General features: G+C 36.0%; 1 protein-coding gene across 1 annotated transcript; it reads left to right on the top strand.

The window, feature by feature from the left end:
* Positions 1 to 4,875: 4,875 nt before the first annotated feature.
* On the top strand, positions 4,876 to 19,737 carry LOC113511433 (uncharacterized). Its single transcript, XM_052893518.1, has 3 exons — positions 4,876 to 4,942; positions 13,185 to 13,328; positions 19,060 to 19,737. Exons 1-3 carry the CDS (start codon positions 4,922 to 4,924, stop codon positions 19,579 to 19,581), a joined length of 687 nt encoding a protein of 228 aa, XP_052749478.1. The 5' UTR covers positions 4,876 to 4,921; the 3' UTR covers positions 19,582 to 19,737.
* Positions 19,738 to 20,013: the final 276 nt, after the last annotated feature.

The raw sequence follows: 20,013 nt of genomic DNA, 5'->3' as shown, positions 1-20,013 counted from the left end.
TGATACCCCCATGCGTTGCCATTCCTGAGGACTCAGGTGTTATTCCTCTGTATCCTGTAAATTCACGCCATATCCCACCCTTCAAACCGAAACACAGCCATGCAAACACAATCGCTTCATGGTAAAAACACGAATGGAAACCTAAATTAAATATGTATTTAATCTTACATAACAAGTGATCAGTGTTGCTGGACAAGTACAAATTATAAAATTAAATCGTACTTTAAGTGTAAATATAATATACGTAGCGTAAATATATTTTTTTTTATGAAAAAACTTTTTCATTTTTTGATTAATCGGGACATTTAGCGTCCCGATCAGGTACAAATAGGGACGCGTCCCCAGACCCCTGAAAATTTGGACGTCCCGCGCAAATCGTGACACCTGGCAACACTTCTTTCAACTTAAGTATTGTGAGAATATTCTATTACATAATTAAAGATTGTGGAAAAACTAGTTATTTTTATTTAAAAACTAAACTTCTGAATTTCGTTAAGATTTTTATGAGAACAATCTGCAAGTTAACCTTTGAGATAAAAAAGCTGTTTTCCCAAATTGGTTTATATTCGTAACTGACGGAGTTATAAGGTAACAAATATAATAAAAAAATACAACCGATTTGAGTATCTCGAATTGTGATTGAGAATTGAGAAAAAAAAATGTGTTAAAGTAAATGCTGTGAATACCTTCAATAGGCATGTGCATTAATACTGTATTGTATTTAATGTTTGTCATATATGTTATAATACGCATAAAAGATAGGCTCTCGACAGTCTGCTATCGGAGGATTCTCGGATACTTCGGTCATATTGCTCGACGACAGTCCGACAATCTTGACAAACTAATGGTTGTAGGCAAGATAGAGGGGAAAAGACCACGCGGACGATCGCCTAGTCGACGGTCGGACCAAGTAACCGCCGTTACGGGACTGTCAATTGCAGCTGCCCTGCGAGAAGCTGAAGACCGTGCGAAATGGAATAACATCATAAGAGAGGCAACAGACACCTTTCAAGGACACGACCTTCAGTAATGAAGAGGACGAAGAGAGAGAGAGAGAGATATGTTATAATGCAATATGCTGTTGGTGTTCCTTTAAATAAATTCCTTCCTTTCAAAAGTCGGTTGCAAAATTGTGTGGGTCGAAACGTCTGCACTTAAAACTGAATACTAACTTGACAACAGGATACGCTATATATAGCGTTTCCTGTTGTCAAGTTAGTGTTTTTTATGTGACATACAATGGTAAACAAGTTGATAGAAAGTGGTGACTGTCGCCTATAGATAGTCAGCTTTTTGTGGAGCATAATTTTATTTTTTATAAGTAAACTAATGATGAAAACACCTGAAATTCAGCACGATGGTTTCCAAGGGGGGACTATATGGACTTTTTTATATCTTTAATGGAAATAGTAACCCCGCCCGTGCTAACGGTATACGCTGGGGGGCACCAGTGAAGGATGATATGTGAGAATGAAAAGGCAAAGATGGTCAATCGTGATGAATACATTTGAAATTTAGCATGATGGTTTCCAGGGGTGACCACGTGGAGCTCGACTTGACAGAGTATATTGACAGCAATGAGACTGGTATTTAACTCTATTAACAATCTCTCTCACTGTCTTTTTTCATACAACTTAGTATGGCAAACAAGCTGACGTTCCACCTGATGGAAAGTGGTAACCGTTGCCTGTAGACATGAGCAGTACCATGCACATAACAGAGTATACTGTTTCGCCCGTGATACCCCCCATGAGTTGCCATTCCTGAGAACTCAGGTGTTATTCCTTTGTACCCAGTAAATTCACTGCCATATCCCACCCTTCAAACAGAAATACAGCCATGCAAACACAACAGCTTCGTAGTAGAAACACGAATGGGACAAAGGTGCCCAGCACACGATTTTTCTCTCCTCAAAATCTCCCTCTGGTCTGTTTTGTGGTCGGATTAAAATGTATTTAAACAAATTATATGTGTACGAATAAATATGTGTACAAAGTATACATATGTATGTCGCAATGTAAAGTTATAAACATGAGGTATTTACAACCGCAAATGTGTTGCCATATAAATCCGGATATTAGGTATTATTTTTATATTGCGGTTACGTTAGTACAGACAGCAAAAAAGTGAGTGAACTCAAATAATTATTCTTGTTACTTAACACTTCTTTATATCTATGATTTTATACCATTTTTTATGCAACAACGCTGTTTGTAAAATATGCTGGTTCTTCTTATTATATATTATTATTTATATTTTATTAATTGTAAAATAAAAAAAAAATAAAAAAAAAATATATATATATATATATATATATATATATATATATATATATATATATATATATATATAATACATCAAGTCAACAGACGGCATTTTTATTTTACAGTTAATATAAATAAAAAATAATAATATATATATAACAAGAACTAGCATACTTTACAAACAAACGCTTAGATTGTTGTGGAATGACTTACCTGCCGATGTTTCCCTACAGACTAAAGCATGGGGGTTATTAAAGAAGGGCGTATTTAGACTTTTCTATCTATCCTATTTAAGAGCTGCGCTCTTGTCGGTGGAGCTCTTGCCACTCACTACGATTTTCAGCGAGTCTCTTTACATCTTGAATGTCAGCGAGTCTCTTCACCTACGACACGACACCAACTCCTTCCTTGATCTGCCTGATGTAACTATATCTCGGTCTCCCTCTCCCCCTCCTTCCTTCTATCTTACCTTCTATTATAATGTTCATAAGTTCGTCGTGTCGTATCATAGTTCTTATTTAGATTGCCACAAAGAATAGTCCTGAGCCACCTGCATCCACTGACTTCTCGCAGTGCATTTGAAGTCGTCACTCCATCGAGTGGGGGATCGTCTTACACTGCATTTGCCCGTACGAGGTCGCCACTCGAGAATTTTATATCACGACCTATGCATTACAATTCTTGAACCTTTAAGGTGCTATGTTTTTTTTTTTTTTGTACAATAAAGGGGGCAAACGAGCATGCGGCTCACCTGATGGAAAGTGACTACCGCCATGATCACCCACAACACTAGCGGCATTGCAGGTGTGCTGCCGGCCTTTTATGTCTTCGTACCTTGTAATTTCACTGCCACATCCCATCCTTCAAACCGAAACAGCTTCACAACAGAAGCACGACTAGGTCAGAGGTTTTTTTTTAAAAGAGCATTAACCAAATTTTTTATCAATATCTTTCAACTAAAATTATTTTTTTCGAATTGAGTTGGTTAGAAATATAATTGAAAAAGGCTTAAAATTAAGTTGATTCGAATAAAAATTCCCCTTTCTTAACCGTGGGTGTCGTAAGAGGCGACTAAGAGAACTTAATGGTCAGGGGATAGGCAGTAGCATTACTCTTAAAAAACCACCAAAGCCTAACTGCGGTTCCCAACCCGCCTGCCAAACGTGGCAACTACTGGAAAAATCTTTATTCTTTATTGTACACAAAAGGTTATTGAAATGTAAAAACAAACATAACAGTGCACAAAGGCGAGCTTATCTCCAATAGAGATTTCTTCCAGCAAACCCAATATGAGAAAACTGACAGTTCATTAGTAGTTACAGTCATACATGTGTACCAATCGACTTAAATGTTATAGTTAAAGTAAATAAATAAAATGTCTTGTGTATGTCTGAACCTTCCTTAAGAAGAACGGTTCTTTGCATGATTTTTTTTTATTGGTGAAATAAATTAAGGTAATATAATTCATGTTCAAAATTAAAGGAAAAATGGTTAAAAAAATAAATTTGACAGCCATGTTTTTTTTTCTGCAATGGACATTAAAAAGGTATCCAGACACGATCAACTTAAAGTGAACTTGTTCTTTTATATAATTTTTGGGCATTCAATGCTATGATGGAAATTTCCACCAGTATGCAAAGAAGGGTTAAGGGCCATAATGTTGAGCAGAGAACAGTTAACGGCTGACATGATGATGATGATGAAGGCGATGATGAAGGAAAATTACTTTTAGTAAATTTAATTTTTAGACATATGCATTATACTGAGGTTTTACTCTTGTGAACTAGGATATGAATATGCTTGTCCTACTCTGTGCTCTATCTGTGCACCAAAATTTCATTCAAATCCAACCAGCCGTTTAAGGGTGATTTGGTAACAAACATCCAAATCTCTGTACAAATTTTCATGAACGTGACGGACGGACGGACCGTTGCATGCTAGTCTAAATTCGCTTGATTTTTTTTGCGTATATATTACGCGATGTCTTTGCCAATTCTGGACAGATTTTTTTTGCCATTGATAGTGTTTTTCTTTTATTATTTATTCTTTTGTGTTGTTTGTCTTATATTTACGATAGAATATTTGGCAATTTTTAATGAAGCAATATCTTCAAATTTTTTTTTCTTTCTTTCAAATTGTTAATTTAATCTATGGCTGTATATACATAGAAACTTTTACATATAGTACGTGTTTGTTAGTACTCTATATAAAAAATAAATTTAGTTCAACATACTATACTTCCGATACACCGATCCATTCATTTACCGACGAAAAAAAAACCAAAAACCAAAACATGAGGTTAAAAAAACAAATCGCGGAACTAACACAGTTCTCTAAGAGCGAAGTAATTCAAAATCTAAAATACATTGCCGTCTCAATACTTATACTGAAAAATAAATCATTAAATTATCGAGCAATGTATATAAAACATTGCAAAAGAAACAGTTTTTAGTATCTAGGAATGATTGTAAATCTATGATATAATAGTCCAATTTAACTTGAGCTACGCTATACAAATAGTAGTAAGAGGGAAGGGGTCAATTTAAATTGGCATTGGTAAGTACAACAAAATGAACACAGCCTGTCACTTCACTATAAAAATGTCCGTTAAGTCTGTAGTGTTATCAATTGACTGTGTGTTGTTGACGACAATCGAAATGTGCTCGTTCCAAACATATGTGAGTTGTGTCCATTAATTATATATTAATATATTAATTTAATTAATTGTGCTCGAAAAAAAGGTCGGAATGTGATTTTACATTTTTTACCATGTTTTTTTTTTATGTGAAATATCTGATATACATACGATTAGATGGAGCGTTGAGTGTAAAAAAACGCCGCGAAAACGATCGGTCAACTGTTGGTTAACGTGCCATTTTTGCGTACTTTGTGTCCATGTTTAGTTTCTTATGAGGGTGAAAGAGTAAGAGAATCCTTACTGATATTATAAATGTGAAAGTGAGTTTGTTTGTTTGTTATCTCTTGGCTTGTTTACTTAGTTAAGTATAGTTATTTAGTTTAGTTATTCTGCCGCTGTAATGGCTTAACCAGTCATTTTAAATTTTAGGTTTACTTGTAGACTTTATCTCAATTAATCAAATAATCTTTGATAATAACTATTATTCATATAATAGTTTACAATATAACTTCTATACATGATTGCCAGATGCGATTTAGATTTATTCAAACGTAAAAGATTTTTTATTCAAATCGATAAAATTTCCATGATTTTTACCCAATTACAAACTCGTATAATTTTTCACTACATTTTATCATATGACAAAGTTAATGACGAAAAATAAGGACATTTCTTCTATTCCTATCAATAACTTATCTTATCCTCTCCTTCTCTCGTCGATCTCATTTCGATATTTCTATATACTTTACAAGTATCAAAGCTGCCCAAAAAAATTATTCACTTTTCTCGAAACTCATTTCATTTTTCTTCAAAAATTTCTTCAACAATTTTGCAAACAAATGCTCAATCTGGCAACACTGGCTCTACGGGTCGGTTTAGATGAGTCTGAACACAATAAACTATAAGAATACTGGTTAAACTCTAAAATAATTGCTACGTAGTTTTAGATATTAGAGAAACACATAATGCCTTCCTAAATATCAGTAAAGACATATATCACGGATATCCGACAATGCGCTTCATGTTGTGTAAACATACGGGACAAATTGGAAAACTTTGCATCGCAAAAATTAAAGATTGTGTCCCACAAAAAAAGTGACTTTAATTGTGAAAAAACCTATGTCTAAAAATTAAACTACTAAACCGATTTTAAAAAAAATTCTATAGGACTAATCTGTAAGTACGAGTATATCCTTTTAGCTAGAAAAAGACATAATTTTCGATGTCGGTTGAAAACTAACGGAGTTATGATGTAACAAACTTAAAAAAATACAGCTGAATTGACAATCTCTTTCTTTTTGAAGTTGGTCGAAAAAGTGCGTAAAATTATTAGTGATTAGTAATCATTCTGAATCTGAATTTCACGAAGATTACTGCTAGTCCTTAAAATTAATAATAATATGAGATTAAATTTTTCATAGACACATTAGAAAAATATTTGAATTTAGAACGCGGAATCATTTTGTTTCACAAAGAGGACGTTGGATGTTGCGGTTTTTTTTTGTTATAAAACTATCTTTTTACTCGCTATTTCGTGCGCGTAGATTTCAGAAGTAAAAAAAAAACAATAAAGTAGACTTTTAGATAGCGGATCAAGATAAAACAGACACCAGATTTTATGTTAGACTTTTAGGAACACGATGTAATAAAATTGTAACTGGATAATATCTGTATATATACGCCAGAGGGAGACTTTGTACAAAAGATTTTATGTTTCGTGTTTCAGACTTTTGTTTGCATGGCTGTGTTTCGGTTTGAACACAATTTTACGTAATAAAATTGTAACTGGATGATATCTGTATACGGGAAATATTTTGAAAAAGTTAATATGAGGGATTATAATAAGAGAAATAGAAGTTAAACAATATTTTTTTGAAATTTTGTCTGTTTAACTGTATGTTTGTTTCGGCATCACACAATGACTACTACATCATATTAGACGCGGTTTTCACAGTTGTATTCTTGAAGATCTAACTTATTTTTCTATTTCTAGATCTAATTAGTTTTCCTACATTTGAAATCCATGCGTACGAAGTGTCGGAGAAAATGCAATTATTTTTTTTATGTATCTTAGAAAGGCAAACAAGCTGACGGCTCACCTGATATACTACAAAACGGTAATACAGTTATTAGTGACTTTTGCAAAAAAGACGCCGCTTCTACATATATAAGTATTCAAATTTGTAAAGGGGGGGGGGGTGAAGAGATTATTAGTAATTGAAGCTAAGGGCTTCATTACTAGCAATATACCCAACTAAGTTGACCTCCACGTGCTTCCCACTGGAAACCCTTATGCTGAATTTCATCAAGATGTGCTAATTAATTTGCTTTCATCACCTAACATCCCTCACCGGTACCCTGCCGGCGTATATCGTTATTACAGGCGGGGTTACCATTGCATTATCATCTATTAAAACCGTTACGGTTCCGTTCCATATAATCGAGCGTGTGTTTACACTTGTGTAATAACGTGTACAGAGTAGAGGACCGTGCAGCAAGAAGCAGGCCGTCTGCGCTTCGTACATACTTGTTATTTATCGTTGTAATTATGGTATAGTGGGTGGGTTAATGCCTTTATTGTTACAAGAAGTAGATTTATATACAACTATGTACATCCTACTTGTACAGAATGTACGGGATGGGATGTAGTGGATGAAAAATATGTACCTTATCTTTATCCTTAATAATATTGATAGTTTAAGATTGTGTTTTATAAAAAAAATCGACTTCAATTTTGACAATACCAGTTATTTTGATTTATATTTTTTTTTTATACAAAGAATGGCAAACAAGCTGACGGCCCACCTGATGGAAAGTGGTAACCGTCGTATACACCCTTCAAACCGAAACACAGCCATGGACATACACAACTGTATCACTGTTTGAAACACCAATGGGTCATTCAGAGGACTCAAGCAATCGATTTTCCTCCGTATGGGAGTAATTCACGTAAATATATCTCTTTTAGATAAAAAAAAGAATTTTCCAAATCGGTTTAGAACTGACGGAGTTATGAGGTGACAAACATAAAGATATACAAACTAATTGAGTATCTCCTTTTTTGTTGAAGTCGGTTAAAAATAAGTACATCTTTATCTTACTAATATTAAATACTGGGAGGAAAGGAATTGTTAGTAATGTGTAATAACAGCCGCATTGCTAGTAATATACCGTATCAGGACGACCTGCACGCGGTTCCCCCTGGAAACTATCATCGTGTTTAATTCTTCACGATGAGTCAACTAACCTGCCTTCATTTTCACCTATCATCCCTCACTGATGCCTTGCCAGCATATTCCGATAGCGCAGGCGGGGTTACCATTCCATTCTCATCCATTAAAAAAATATATGAAATACTAGCCGACCCGTTGAAATTCGTATCATTTACAACGCTATCTATTAAAAATATTTCGAAGTAGCGATTCCCATACAAATTTATTTTATTTTTTTGATTTTCGAGCTGTATTTTTCTTTTTTCTTTTTAATCCCCCATTATAATGAATAAAACGAAAAAAATAAAAATTATTGAAAACAGTCTACTATAAAAACTGGTTTGTGTTTTATTTTGACAATCCTTTGGATAGTTCATTTGTTTTCTTACTTCATACAGATATATTATGCTGAGATGTGCGTACCAAGTAACGGGCAGTTTTAAAATAAGAACACTGAGATAATTCTCTTCTTTTCTTAGTCAGTCACTGCTTTTTTAAGCGCGTGAATTTTTTTTTAATATATGGCAATGGAATGGTAACCACACCTGCAGTAACAGTATATAAAAAGGCAAGTCAGTTATCCCATGGTGATGAGCATGAATTCAGCACGATAATTTCCAGGCGGGAACAAGTGGAGGTCGACCTGACAAGGTATATTGCTAGCAATGGAACTGGTAGCCCGCATTACTAACAATCCTCCCCCTCCCTCCAATGGAGCCGTTTTTTTAATGGGAGATAATGGTATGGTAACCCCGACTGCGCTATCGGTATACACTGGCGTGGCACCAGTGATATATGACTGATGAGGATGAAAGCAGGTCAGCCCATCCTGACGAATTCAACTAGAATTAGCCACGATGGTTACCAGGAGGAACCACATGGAGGTCGATCTGGCAGGGTATATTGCTAGTAATGGGGCTATTTGACTCCATTACTAACAATCCCTTTCTCCCCGCAATGGGGCCGTTAGTATGCATTAATATCTCTTCTCACCAGTCAGCCACTGTAGGCAGAATGGCCATGGCTGTCCAGATCGTATACCATGGCAGAATTTCATTATTTATTTTCTTGTCTAAAACATCACCACTAGCGAGAATACTAGTCAATATTATTTTAATCACGATTTAATTCTTCTTCTCTATTTGCGTAGCGAACTTTAACTTTCGAACATGCAACGCGGGAAGTAAAATTGACAGATGTCAAAATTCAATGTCACCGTGACAGCCGAGCGTTACCGAATCGTGTATCTGTGGCGCGTGATGCAACGTCCCATTCACCGGAGCCGTGCAGTTTTTTTTCGCGCCTTTTTCCCTCTCACCGCGAGATTATTCCGGTCTATTTTCAGTTAAAAATAAAAGACGAATTTGTGTGTATCGCTTATTATTATGTCACTTCCGATAAGCAGAATGCTTACTAGGGCGTAACGTCGTGTATGAATTGAATAAATTATAATGACAGTGAAAGAGTATTTGTAAATACTATTTTATAATTATGTTTTTACATAATATCTGATCGAGTTCGTCTATGGTATTTTTAATGGCCTATTATATTGTTTACGTGCAATTATAAAGTGCTAATGAAGTAATTTTTTTTAATGGGTGAAAATAGTATGTAGTAGTAACCCCGCCTGCGCTAACGAGATACGCTGGCGGAGCACCAGTGAAGGGTGATAGATGAGAATGAAATCAGGCCAGTTAGCCCATCATGATGAATTCATCAGGAATTAATCATGATAGTTTCCAGAGGGAACCGCGAGGAGGTCGACCTGGTTGGGTATATTGCTAGCAATGGGATTCTCAGTCTCTATTACTAACAATCCCTTTCCCCCCAATGAAGTTATATTCATTAAAATATAACCACAAAATAAATAGACTGGATAGAAATGACACTCTTATGTACTAGATGTATCACGTTGCTTCACTCGTAAAAATTTGTACATAAAGAATCTTATGTATTACATTAGAATATAACCTATCTGTGTACTAAATTTCATTTAAATCCGTTCAGTAGTTTTTGTGTGAAAGAGAAACAAACATTCATCCATCAATTCTTCTTTACTAACTTTGGCATTTATAAAATTATCTAATAGAACTATTTGTATACCGTTGCTTCTCCCGCGTGAATTAAGACATTAAATATTCTATGCGCTAAGTTAGGATATAGCCTAGGTAAGGTAACAGTGTACCAAATTTCGTACAAATCATATATATATATATATACAAGCGAATTGCGTACCTTCTACTTTTTTATATCGCTTAAAAATAGACTTTTGACGTCATTGTGACGAAGAGGGATAATGTATTTTCCCATTATATCTATGGGAACCGTCGAGTGGACTGCAAGTGATGCGTGTACAGATATAGTGGCTGGCTGCTAACCCCATGATATATTAAACAGGAGCGACGTGACACTACGTGCAACACGCTGATAGCGAGCGTGTTGTCAACTAGGGTGACACGCTTTTGTTGTTTCGCAGGATTTTTTTTTCAAATAATCACATCTCCCCTCTTAAGGAGAGGAGATGGCAACTAACCCCCGGCAGAAGCACAGTCGGTCGGGGTTCAGGGCCCCAGGGAGAGAAACCGGCGTACAATGCGGGCAGTATCTTATTATTATTAAAGCCGTTAACTGTCCACTGCTGGATGCAAGCATTCTCCATAAAGGGAGTTCTGCCAGTAGTTGCCACGCTTGATAAACGCAGTTAGGCTTTTAGAAATGTTTTAAGAGGGACGCTGCTGCCCATCTTTCGCCCTTAGTCGTCTCTTACGACACCCACGGGAAAGGAATGGGTGGCCCATTTATTTTTGTACATTTTCGAGTATGATTTGTAAAAGTACTAAATCACAAGTTGTCATTGATGATTGATGATGACGTTTCGAAAGTAAGGAACTATTACTATAAATGTGAATCGGATAATTGTTTGTAGTGGCGTAACTATACCATTTGGGGTCTGTGGCAAATTCTTTTGATGGGGCCCTATCAGTAAAAAGAAAAACTTTTCACGTAAAATAAAATACTCAGGTACAATGCAAAAAAATCTGAGCTTGCGGCCTCTTGAGCCGGGGCCCTTTTGGGTCGGGGGCCCGTGGCATTTTGCCAGCCCTGTCACCCAATTGTTACGCCACTGTTTGTTTGTTTGTTACTTTGTAGCGCATTAACAATTTAACCAATCATTACGAAATTTGATATTGACGTGTTATACGAGATGGAAGAGGATATAGACTTTTGTTCCGGTCACGCGGATAAAGTCGCGGGTAAAAGCTAGGAAATAATAAAAAGTATTTCTCAACAAAGACAGTGAAACGAAGTTCAAGTGATTGCAGTAATATTATATATTCGATATTTTTTTATGATTATTATCGGAGATATTAATTATATAGGTTCTTGAGTGGCGACCTCGTACGGGCAAACGCAGTGAAGGACAACCCCGCCCACTAAACGGAGTGACTACCTCAAATGCATAGTAGAGAGAAAGATAGAGATAATGGCTGAGATGATGATGATGATGATGATATTAATCATCAAAAATGCAAATCGAGTGTACTTTAAATGATAAGTGTACATATATAGTGGATATTCCATAATGTATTGAATAGAGGCGGCGTGACGCTACCTGTAAACCATAAAACCCTAAATACATATTTAATCACATAAAGTCAAGAATTTTAAATGTTATATGTCTCCAAATATGAAATATATTCAATTTTATTTACTGCTAAAGTTTCCCATAGACGTGAGAGAATGTACTGTACAAAGAATTAAATTAGGGTCGCACCAAATTGCTTAAAAACCCGTGACGCGTGCGCCGATACGCTCTACTTGCAGTTTTATCGTTTTTATAGACTACATACAAAAATTAAATTTAACATCTTTGGCATAAATACTTTTTTTAAAGTTTAACTTGAATGTATGTATATAAGACTTAAAATTGTCACGAAAGTAATCTTTGTTGAGGTAGTTAGAGGCATTTGTCGACTGTTGCATGTTTAAATCCTACCTGTCAATGGGCGAACCTAGCGCCATCTCTTGATTCTTTATTGTACATAAAACATAATATTAAGCACAAACAGAAAATGTTATGGCCTGCGCTAACGGGATACGCTGGCGGTGCAGCAATGAAGGGTGATAGATAAGAATGAAAACAGGTCAGTTAGCCCATCATGATGAATTCATCAGGAATTAACCATGATAGTTTCCAGGGGGAACCGCGAGGAGGTCGACCTGGTTGGGTATATTGCTAGCAATGAGATCCTCAGTCTCCATTACTAACAATCCTTTTCCCCCCATAAATATTGATTGTTATCGGTATTAGAAATAATTTATTTTCTTTTTAAACTTATTACGTCCACGTGATAAGAATGCAGGGATAAGAAGTATGCCAAGTCCTTCTTCACTTCAAATAGTATATATATATATATATATATATATATAATAAACCAAATTTCTTGACAATTAGTCGAGTCCTTGAAGAGAAAAGATTCGTGGACGCTTGAACAGTACGTTTCTCATAAAATTATTTCCAAGAAATATAGTCCTGTTTCTCCCAAGCTATTTATGGTCACAACATCGAAGTCAGTGTCGGACATTTTTGAAATATGGCGTAAAGTAATCTTTGATAAATAGCCCGTGTCCACGCGCCCTGAAATGTCTCGAGAAGGCTGCTCCAGACTATAGCTACACGCTATAAATATCTTATACCTTACTCAGAATTAAGTAGATTGAACAAAGTTTTTCCTAAAACGCGTTACAGAGATGATTTCTTTTTATGCAACTTACAATGGCATACAAGCCGACGGCCCACCTGATGGAAAGTGGTAACCGTCGCCTATAGACATGAGCAGTACCATGGACATAACAGAGTATACTGTTTTGCCCATGATACCCCCATGCTGAGGATCCAGGTGTAATTCCTCTGTACCCGGTAAATTTACACCATATCCCACCCTTCAAACCGAAACACAGCCATGCAAACACAACTGCTTCACGGTTGAAACACGAATGGGACAGAGGTGCCCAAGCAAACGACTTTTGTACAAAGTCTCCTCTCATAAACGAACTTATTTCTTCTAGTTCGTGAGCGCGCTGCTAGTCGCAACATCCTTCGCTGACCAGACCCAATGGACGCCCTACAATATGAACTTGCAAGGGCTCGGCTACCAGCAGGCGGACCAGTCAGGGCAGCAGAGCATCTTCGATGCACAGCATGATCAACAGGTACGACGAACAGGAGAATAAATATGTAACTGTTAAAAAAAAATTCTATTGCTAGCAATGTACTCTGTCAGGTCGACATCCACGTGGTCTCCCCTAGAAACTATCGTGCTGAATTCCAGGTGTATTCAACACGATGGGCTAACTGACCTTTACAGGGTACAGAGGAATAACACCTGAGTCCTCAGGAATGGCAACGCATGGGGGGTATCATGGGCGAAACAGTATACTCTGTTATGTCCATGGTACTGCTCATGTCTATAGGCGACGGTTACCACTTTCCATCAGGTGGGCCGTCAGCTTGTTTGCCATTCTATGTTGTATAAAAAATAAAAGAGTAACGCATTAATATTAAAATTAAGACACTTTTTGCCTAACAAAAACCTGTATTGCAAACAAAATGAAAGGAAACATACTTTAATTCTGGTATCTTTTGATGTGATTATTTCATAAAAATAGTATGTCCTTTGAGCATTAAAAATTCAAGGGAATCTTCATGTCCATAAAGAACGTATGGGCGAATATTCTAACACAAATATGCTCCGTTTCTGGTCTATTTTTGTTCGGCAACAGATGAGCTAGTTTTAAATATGTATTCATGCCTTCCTTTCATGTATTTAGTAATACTGTATTCCCTTTTATTGAAAAGACATAATGGATTTTCTATATTTACCTTTTTTTTTGGACATTAACGGCGGAAATAAAAATAATTATACATTTCGATATTGCGGCAGTGTTGCCATTCTATTGTAACACATTTAAAAAAAAAAATTAAAATGTATTCTTTCAAACAAAAAAAGAACTTTTTAAATTGGCTTATAAATGACGGCATTAACATCACGGTAACAAATACAAAAGTTACAATGTATTTGGGAACTACTTCTTTATTTGAAGTCGGTGAAAAGAGGTATTTTTTATCGGACTAATGTCAGAATACAGTCAAAATTCTCGCTTTTTGATTTTGAATAAAAATAGACGTCAGTAGCCTAAACCGGATATCAGGGGGAAAGGGATTATTAGTAATGGGGGTCTAATAAACCCATTGTTAGCAATACACTCTTGTTTGCCATTCTAAGTTGTATAAAAAAAAATAGAAAAATAAAGTAATGTGACAATGTCCAAATACTGCCCAGTACCGCGCGCAGCTCACGTGTATACCACAGCTATTGTCAGTAAAAAATTAAGTAAGGAATAAGTACCTAAATATAAAATTAAACTAAGTAGGTATCATAGTAAAAAAATAAAATAAAAAATGAATGAATCGACTGTTAGGCGGAACGAAGTTCGCCGGGTCAGTCAATAATAATAATAAACTCTTTATTGCGCACAGTAGAGATGTCTACAAGGAGTATTTATACAGAATGTGCATAAAGGGAGAGGAAGACCAGAGGGAGACTTTGAACAAAAGTCGATTGCTTGGGTACCTCTGTCCCATTCGTGTTTCAACCGTGAAGCAGTTGTGTTTGCATGGCTGTGTTTCGGTTTGAAGGGTGGGATATGGCGTGAATTTACAGGGTACAGAGGAATAACATCTGAGTCCTCAGGAATGTCAACGCATGGGGGGTATCATGGGCGAAACAGTATACTCTGTTATTTCCACGGTACTGCTCATGTCTATAGGCGACGGTTACCACTTTCCATCAGGTGGGCCGTCAGCTTGTTTGCCATACTAAGTAGATTAAAAATAAAATAAAAAAGCTTGGAGAAATGTGAGTAAATTTTAAATGATATATTTACTGATCGAAATAATGAATAAATTTTATGCTTCTCCATCCGATATAGTAATCTATATATCAAATTTCATAGTGTACAGTGAAACCGTTAAGACGCTAAAAACAAACAAACAAACGCACTATCACATTCATAATACTAGTTCAGTGGGGGGAATTGGATTGTTGGTAATGAGGAGGTTAGTTCTCATTGCTATCAATATACCGTACCAGGTCGAAAAACCATCGTAACAAACAAACACACTATCACATTCATAATGCTAGTTTAGTAAAGACTATAATTCCATTATCTTCCATTAAAAAAAAAAATACTAGTTTAGTAAAGATTATAAATTAGCCTTTTATTTGTTTACTTTTTTTATATTTACGGTGTCTGACTTGCGCCATCTACCTTTCTCTTTATACTTATTTACTATGTATGCCAAATTGTCTGTAAGAGATTGCTTGTAGCGATAAGGCCGCCTTTTGTATATTTTGTTTTATACAACTTTGAATGGCAAACAAGCTGACGGCCCACCTGATGGAAAGTGGTAAGCTCATTTCACATTTCTCTCCAAAAATCCCTGAGGACTCAGATGTTATTCCTCTGTACCCAGTAAATTCACGCCAAGCTTCAAGATCATTTCACTTTTCTCCAAAAATTTCATAAAGTATATCATATCTCCAAGCAATCAATTCTCCAATAATTAATTTTTACCCAAAATTGGGGGAAATTACCCAATCTGGCAACGTTGCAGGCGGGGTTACTATTTCATTAAAACAAAAAAAAAACAGGCTCAGGAATGCCAATAATATCGGAGTGTGTACTATACAATAATATGTATATTAGTATTTTTTTTAATGGATGATAATGGAATGGTAACCCCATCTGCGCTATCGGTATACACCGGCGGGGCTCCAGTGAAGGATGATAGGTGAGGATGAAGCAGGTCAGTTAGCCCATCGTGACGAATTCAACAAGAATTGTTCACGATGGTTTCCAAGGGGAACCATATGGAGGTTGACCTTATAAGACATATTGCTAGCAATGGGGCTGTCAAACTCTATTACTAACAATCCCTTCCCCCCCCCTGTATATTAGTATTATGCAATGTAAATTGTCTATAAATGCTTATTTTCTATGGACCACGGTTTACACTTCCAATCGTTTGCCCGTCAGTTTGTTTTCAGTCGAAGCTGCATAAAAACAGGACCCTAAACACTAAAATCGTAATGTTTTGCTAACAGAAAATATAAGAGCTCGTAAACATAGCTTACCATGGCGGGAAAATCGTAGAGATATTTTTTTTTTTATTATAGCCTCAGGAGCGACTCCAGACAGCTTTGTTTCGGAGCGCGTAAGGTTTTTGTTTGAATAATACTTCTTTATCGGTGGCAGGGAAGTGAGAAGAAACAGAAGTTTGCAAGCATTATTGTTTGGCAATTATTTGTAGATTGGACAAAACTTAATACGTTTAATTTCATACGAATATAACTCGCCATAGAATTTACATAATTAATGGATCCCTTAAGTTAAGGATTTGATTGGTTGATTGGTTTTTGTTTATTGAAGATTATTGTAGTTTGTTGCTATAACTAGCTTTTACCCGCGACTTCATTTGCGTGACAATGAATCCGTCATAGTCGTAGAATACTGACGGATATTTATATGTAATCTTTGTCAGATCCGTCAGTATTCTACGACTATGACGATATGTTTATTGACCAGGATAAAAGTAGCCTGTATTCTTTTCCATGTGGCGGTATATGTGTGTGTGTGAGTCGTAAGGCGTTATAAAGTTATAAACAAACAAACGCACTTTCACAATAATAATATTAGTATATTATTATGGATTTATGTAAAATGTTGTTATTCAGCGTTTTTGCTTAACTATTAAGTATAGGCGTTGTCAATTTGAAAAAAAAATCGATAAATAATGTTTTTTCTGTTATATGCTTTTTTTTATACAACTTAGAATGGCAAACAAGCTGATGGCCCACCTGATGGAAAGTGGTAACTGTCGCCTATAGACATGAGCAGTAACATGGACATAACAGAGTACTGTTTCGCCCATGATACCGCCCATGCGTTGCCATTCCTGAGGACTCAGGTGTTATTTCTCTGTACTCAGTAAATTCACGCCATATCCCTTCAAACCGAAACACAGCTATGCAAACACAACTGCATCACGGTTGAAACACGAATGGGACAGAGGTACCCAAGCACTTTTGTACAAAGTCTCCCTCTGGTATTCGTATTACTTATATTATACTTTTATTGATTCTAAAATATTACTTTTAAGGTTTAAAAAATAACTAGCAACAACAAAAAACTATAAACTAAAATATTTATAGAAAACATTCTTTTTTCAAGCGACTTCAAAAAGAGGAGGTGTAAGGAGGTTTCAATTCGGTTGCATTCGTTTTAATGGTTGTTATCTCATAACTCCGTCAGTTGTAAACCTATTTGAAAAATTCTTTTTTTATCTAAAAGGACATGCTTACAGATTCCTTTCATAGAAATTTTATGGAAATCAGTTTAGTAGTTTATTTTTTAGATAAAAAAAACTGGTTTTGTCACAATTAAAAAATTCAAAACACACAAAAAAGTCGGTTTTTTTGTGGGACACGATCTTTAATTATTTATATTCGATATTGAAATTTTCAATTAGTTATCTACACATAACATGTCAATTAAACTCCATTTCTCATCTTAAAAATTATTACGATAGACATGAGCTGTATGGGCAGAGCCCTTTGCCTTTCCCTTTGAGATGAACAGAATAAAAAAAAAATGAACGCAACACCTCAATTGTCTACAATTATAAACAGAACTTAAAAAAAAAACAACGCAGCAGTAGCGACCTCTTCTTTGCGAACTAAATATAGTGTGTGTGTAAAATGATTTTAAAAATTAAATATTTAATAGTAACCAGCGAGAATAATAACTATGAAAGTAAAAAGGAACAAATAAGCTTGGACACATTCACAACTCCACAACAGTTGAATGCAGCGAGCGATTTTATATTGCTTTTTTTTTAACTCTTCCGTTTCTATTGTTATTAAATTGGCGCGAAACGAAGCTTTATGCATAAATAAAAAATAAATTCAGTAGTTTAACAGTTTATTTCCGGGAAAAGCATAAAGAGAGTCATAAATGCCTGCACGAATATTAAAAAAGTATTAAAATGGTTATATGCTTAGATTATGTATGTAGGTTGTCTCCATACAAATGTTACCCCAAAAATAGGTCAGCTATTTTACCCATGTGTGAGCAAATCGGGTTACCAGTATGTATAGTTAATACTAAGCATCTAGGAGAAATTTATAAGGTTAAATTTAAAAATAAAAACGATACAAAATTCTTACGAATATATTGTTACCAAAGGAAGACCTTGTACATAAATCGTTTGCTTGAGTACCTCTGTTCCATTCGTGTTTCAACCGTGAAGCAGTTGTGTTTGCTCTTCCTTCACGATTTCTTCACTTTTAAAACCATATTTGCATGTCTTAAATACTGACATGCAAGTTGAAGGGTGAGATATGGCAATGAAAATTATAGGGTTCAGAGGCCTAACACCTTAATCCTGGGGGGAGAAGGGAATGTTAGTAATTACTCTAAGTAATTAGCAATATACTCTGTCAGGTCGACCTCCTCGTGGTTCCCCCTGGAAACCATCGTGATTGATTTATTGTTAAATTCGTCACAGTGGGCTAATTGACCTGCTTCATCCTCACCTATCATCGCTCACTGGTGCCCCGCCGGTGAGGGATGATAGGTGATGAGGAAAGCAGGTCAGTTAGCCCATTGTGACGAATTCAACTAGTATTAATTACGACGGTTTCCAGGAACAGCGTGGAGGTTGACCTCCCAGTCAGCAACGGGGGGGTTGCTAGCAACGGGGACGAATGTCTCCATTACTAATAACCCCTCTTCCTCTAAATATCGGTTAGATACCAAAAGATACCAATCTTTTGTTTCTGGAATTGTCAATCTATCTTAAACTTAATCATTTTGTTTACAGCTACAAGCGAGCGACTTCTCGGGTGGTTACGACTTTGGAGGTCACGGGGGCGGCTTAGGAGGTCACGAGAGCAGCCTCGGCGGTCACGATTACGGCGGTCACGACCTCGGCGGTCACGGATTCGGCGGTCACGAGCTGAAAGCCCATACGTACCCAGTCCACGAGCACGTCGAAGAAGAGAACCCGGAACCGATAAAACACTACAAAGAAGTAGTCGTTCCAGTTCCGAAGAACGTCGAGTTCAAAATCAACCAGCCCATCATCATACCGGTACCGCACCCCATACCCATACAGGTACCGGTACCAAAAGCGGTCGTCGTGCCAATCGTGAAGGAAGTGTCCATTCCTGTAGAGAAGTCTGTACCTTATCCCGTAGAGAAGACGGTGCACGTTCCCAAAATCAAGGAAGTGCCTTTTGAAGTAGTCAAGCACATTATCGTACCTGTGGAGAAACCGGTTCCATTCAAGGTACCGGTCTACGAGACCATAATACACACGAAGAAGGGCTCGCACAAGATCTAATTTGTTGTTAAAGTGCATTTGTTGTTAATGCATTTGTTGTTAATGTAATGTTAAAGTCTGTTGTTTGTTGCGTGCGACTGTTGTTGAATGTTGTGTGCTAGTTATTTTGTTGTTAATATTATTCAATAGAAATTAAGGTACAATAAATATATTTTACATAGATTTTTTTGTTTTTTTTTTTAAATAGCTGTCTATATCTTTGTCTATGCTCATATGAATCAGAATAAAAAATATCGTACAAACTAATCTAGTATCTAAATAGATATTTAATTTATAAAACATTTAGCCAACTTTGATAACAATAATAACTAGTTGGTTTGAAATAAGTGCATAATTTAAATACATATGTCTTCTATTATCAATGCCTCATTTGTATATGTAACCCCATATGCTTATATAGATAGTCTCCATAGAAATGCTTCGAGAAAAACG

The sequence above is a fragment of the Galleria mellonella genome, unplaced genomic scaffold (assembly GCF_026898425.1).
Source record: "Galleria mellonella isolate WM207_F2 unplaced genomic scaffold, CSIRO_AGI_GalMel_v1 utg176, whole genome shotgun sequence".
NCBI classification, from domain to species: Eukaryota; Metazoa; Arthropoda; class Insecta; order Lepidoptera; family Pyralidae; genus Galleria; species Galleria mellonella.
Note: the sequence above shows the minus strand (reverse complement) of the source record. Positions and strands in the feature narration are given on the sequence as shown.

Bases quoted from the DNA above. Each gene is read 5' to 3' on its own strand.
- LOC113511433 (XM_052893518.1), top strand. From the start codon at position 4,922: ATGTGCTCGTTCCAAACATAT. The intron at 4,943-13,184 runs GTGAGTTGTGTC...TATTTCTTCTAG, and splicing joins TGTGCTCGTTCCAAACATAT to TTCGTGAGCGCGCTGCTAGT. The intron at 13,329-19,059 runs GTACGACGAACA...TTTTGTTTACAG, and splicing joins ATGCACAGCATGATCAACAG to CTACAAGCGAGCGACTTCTC.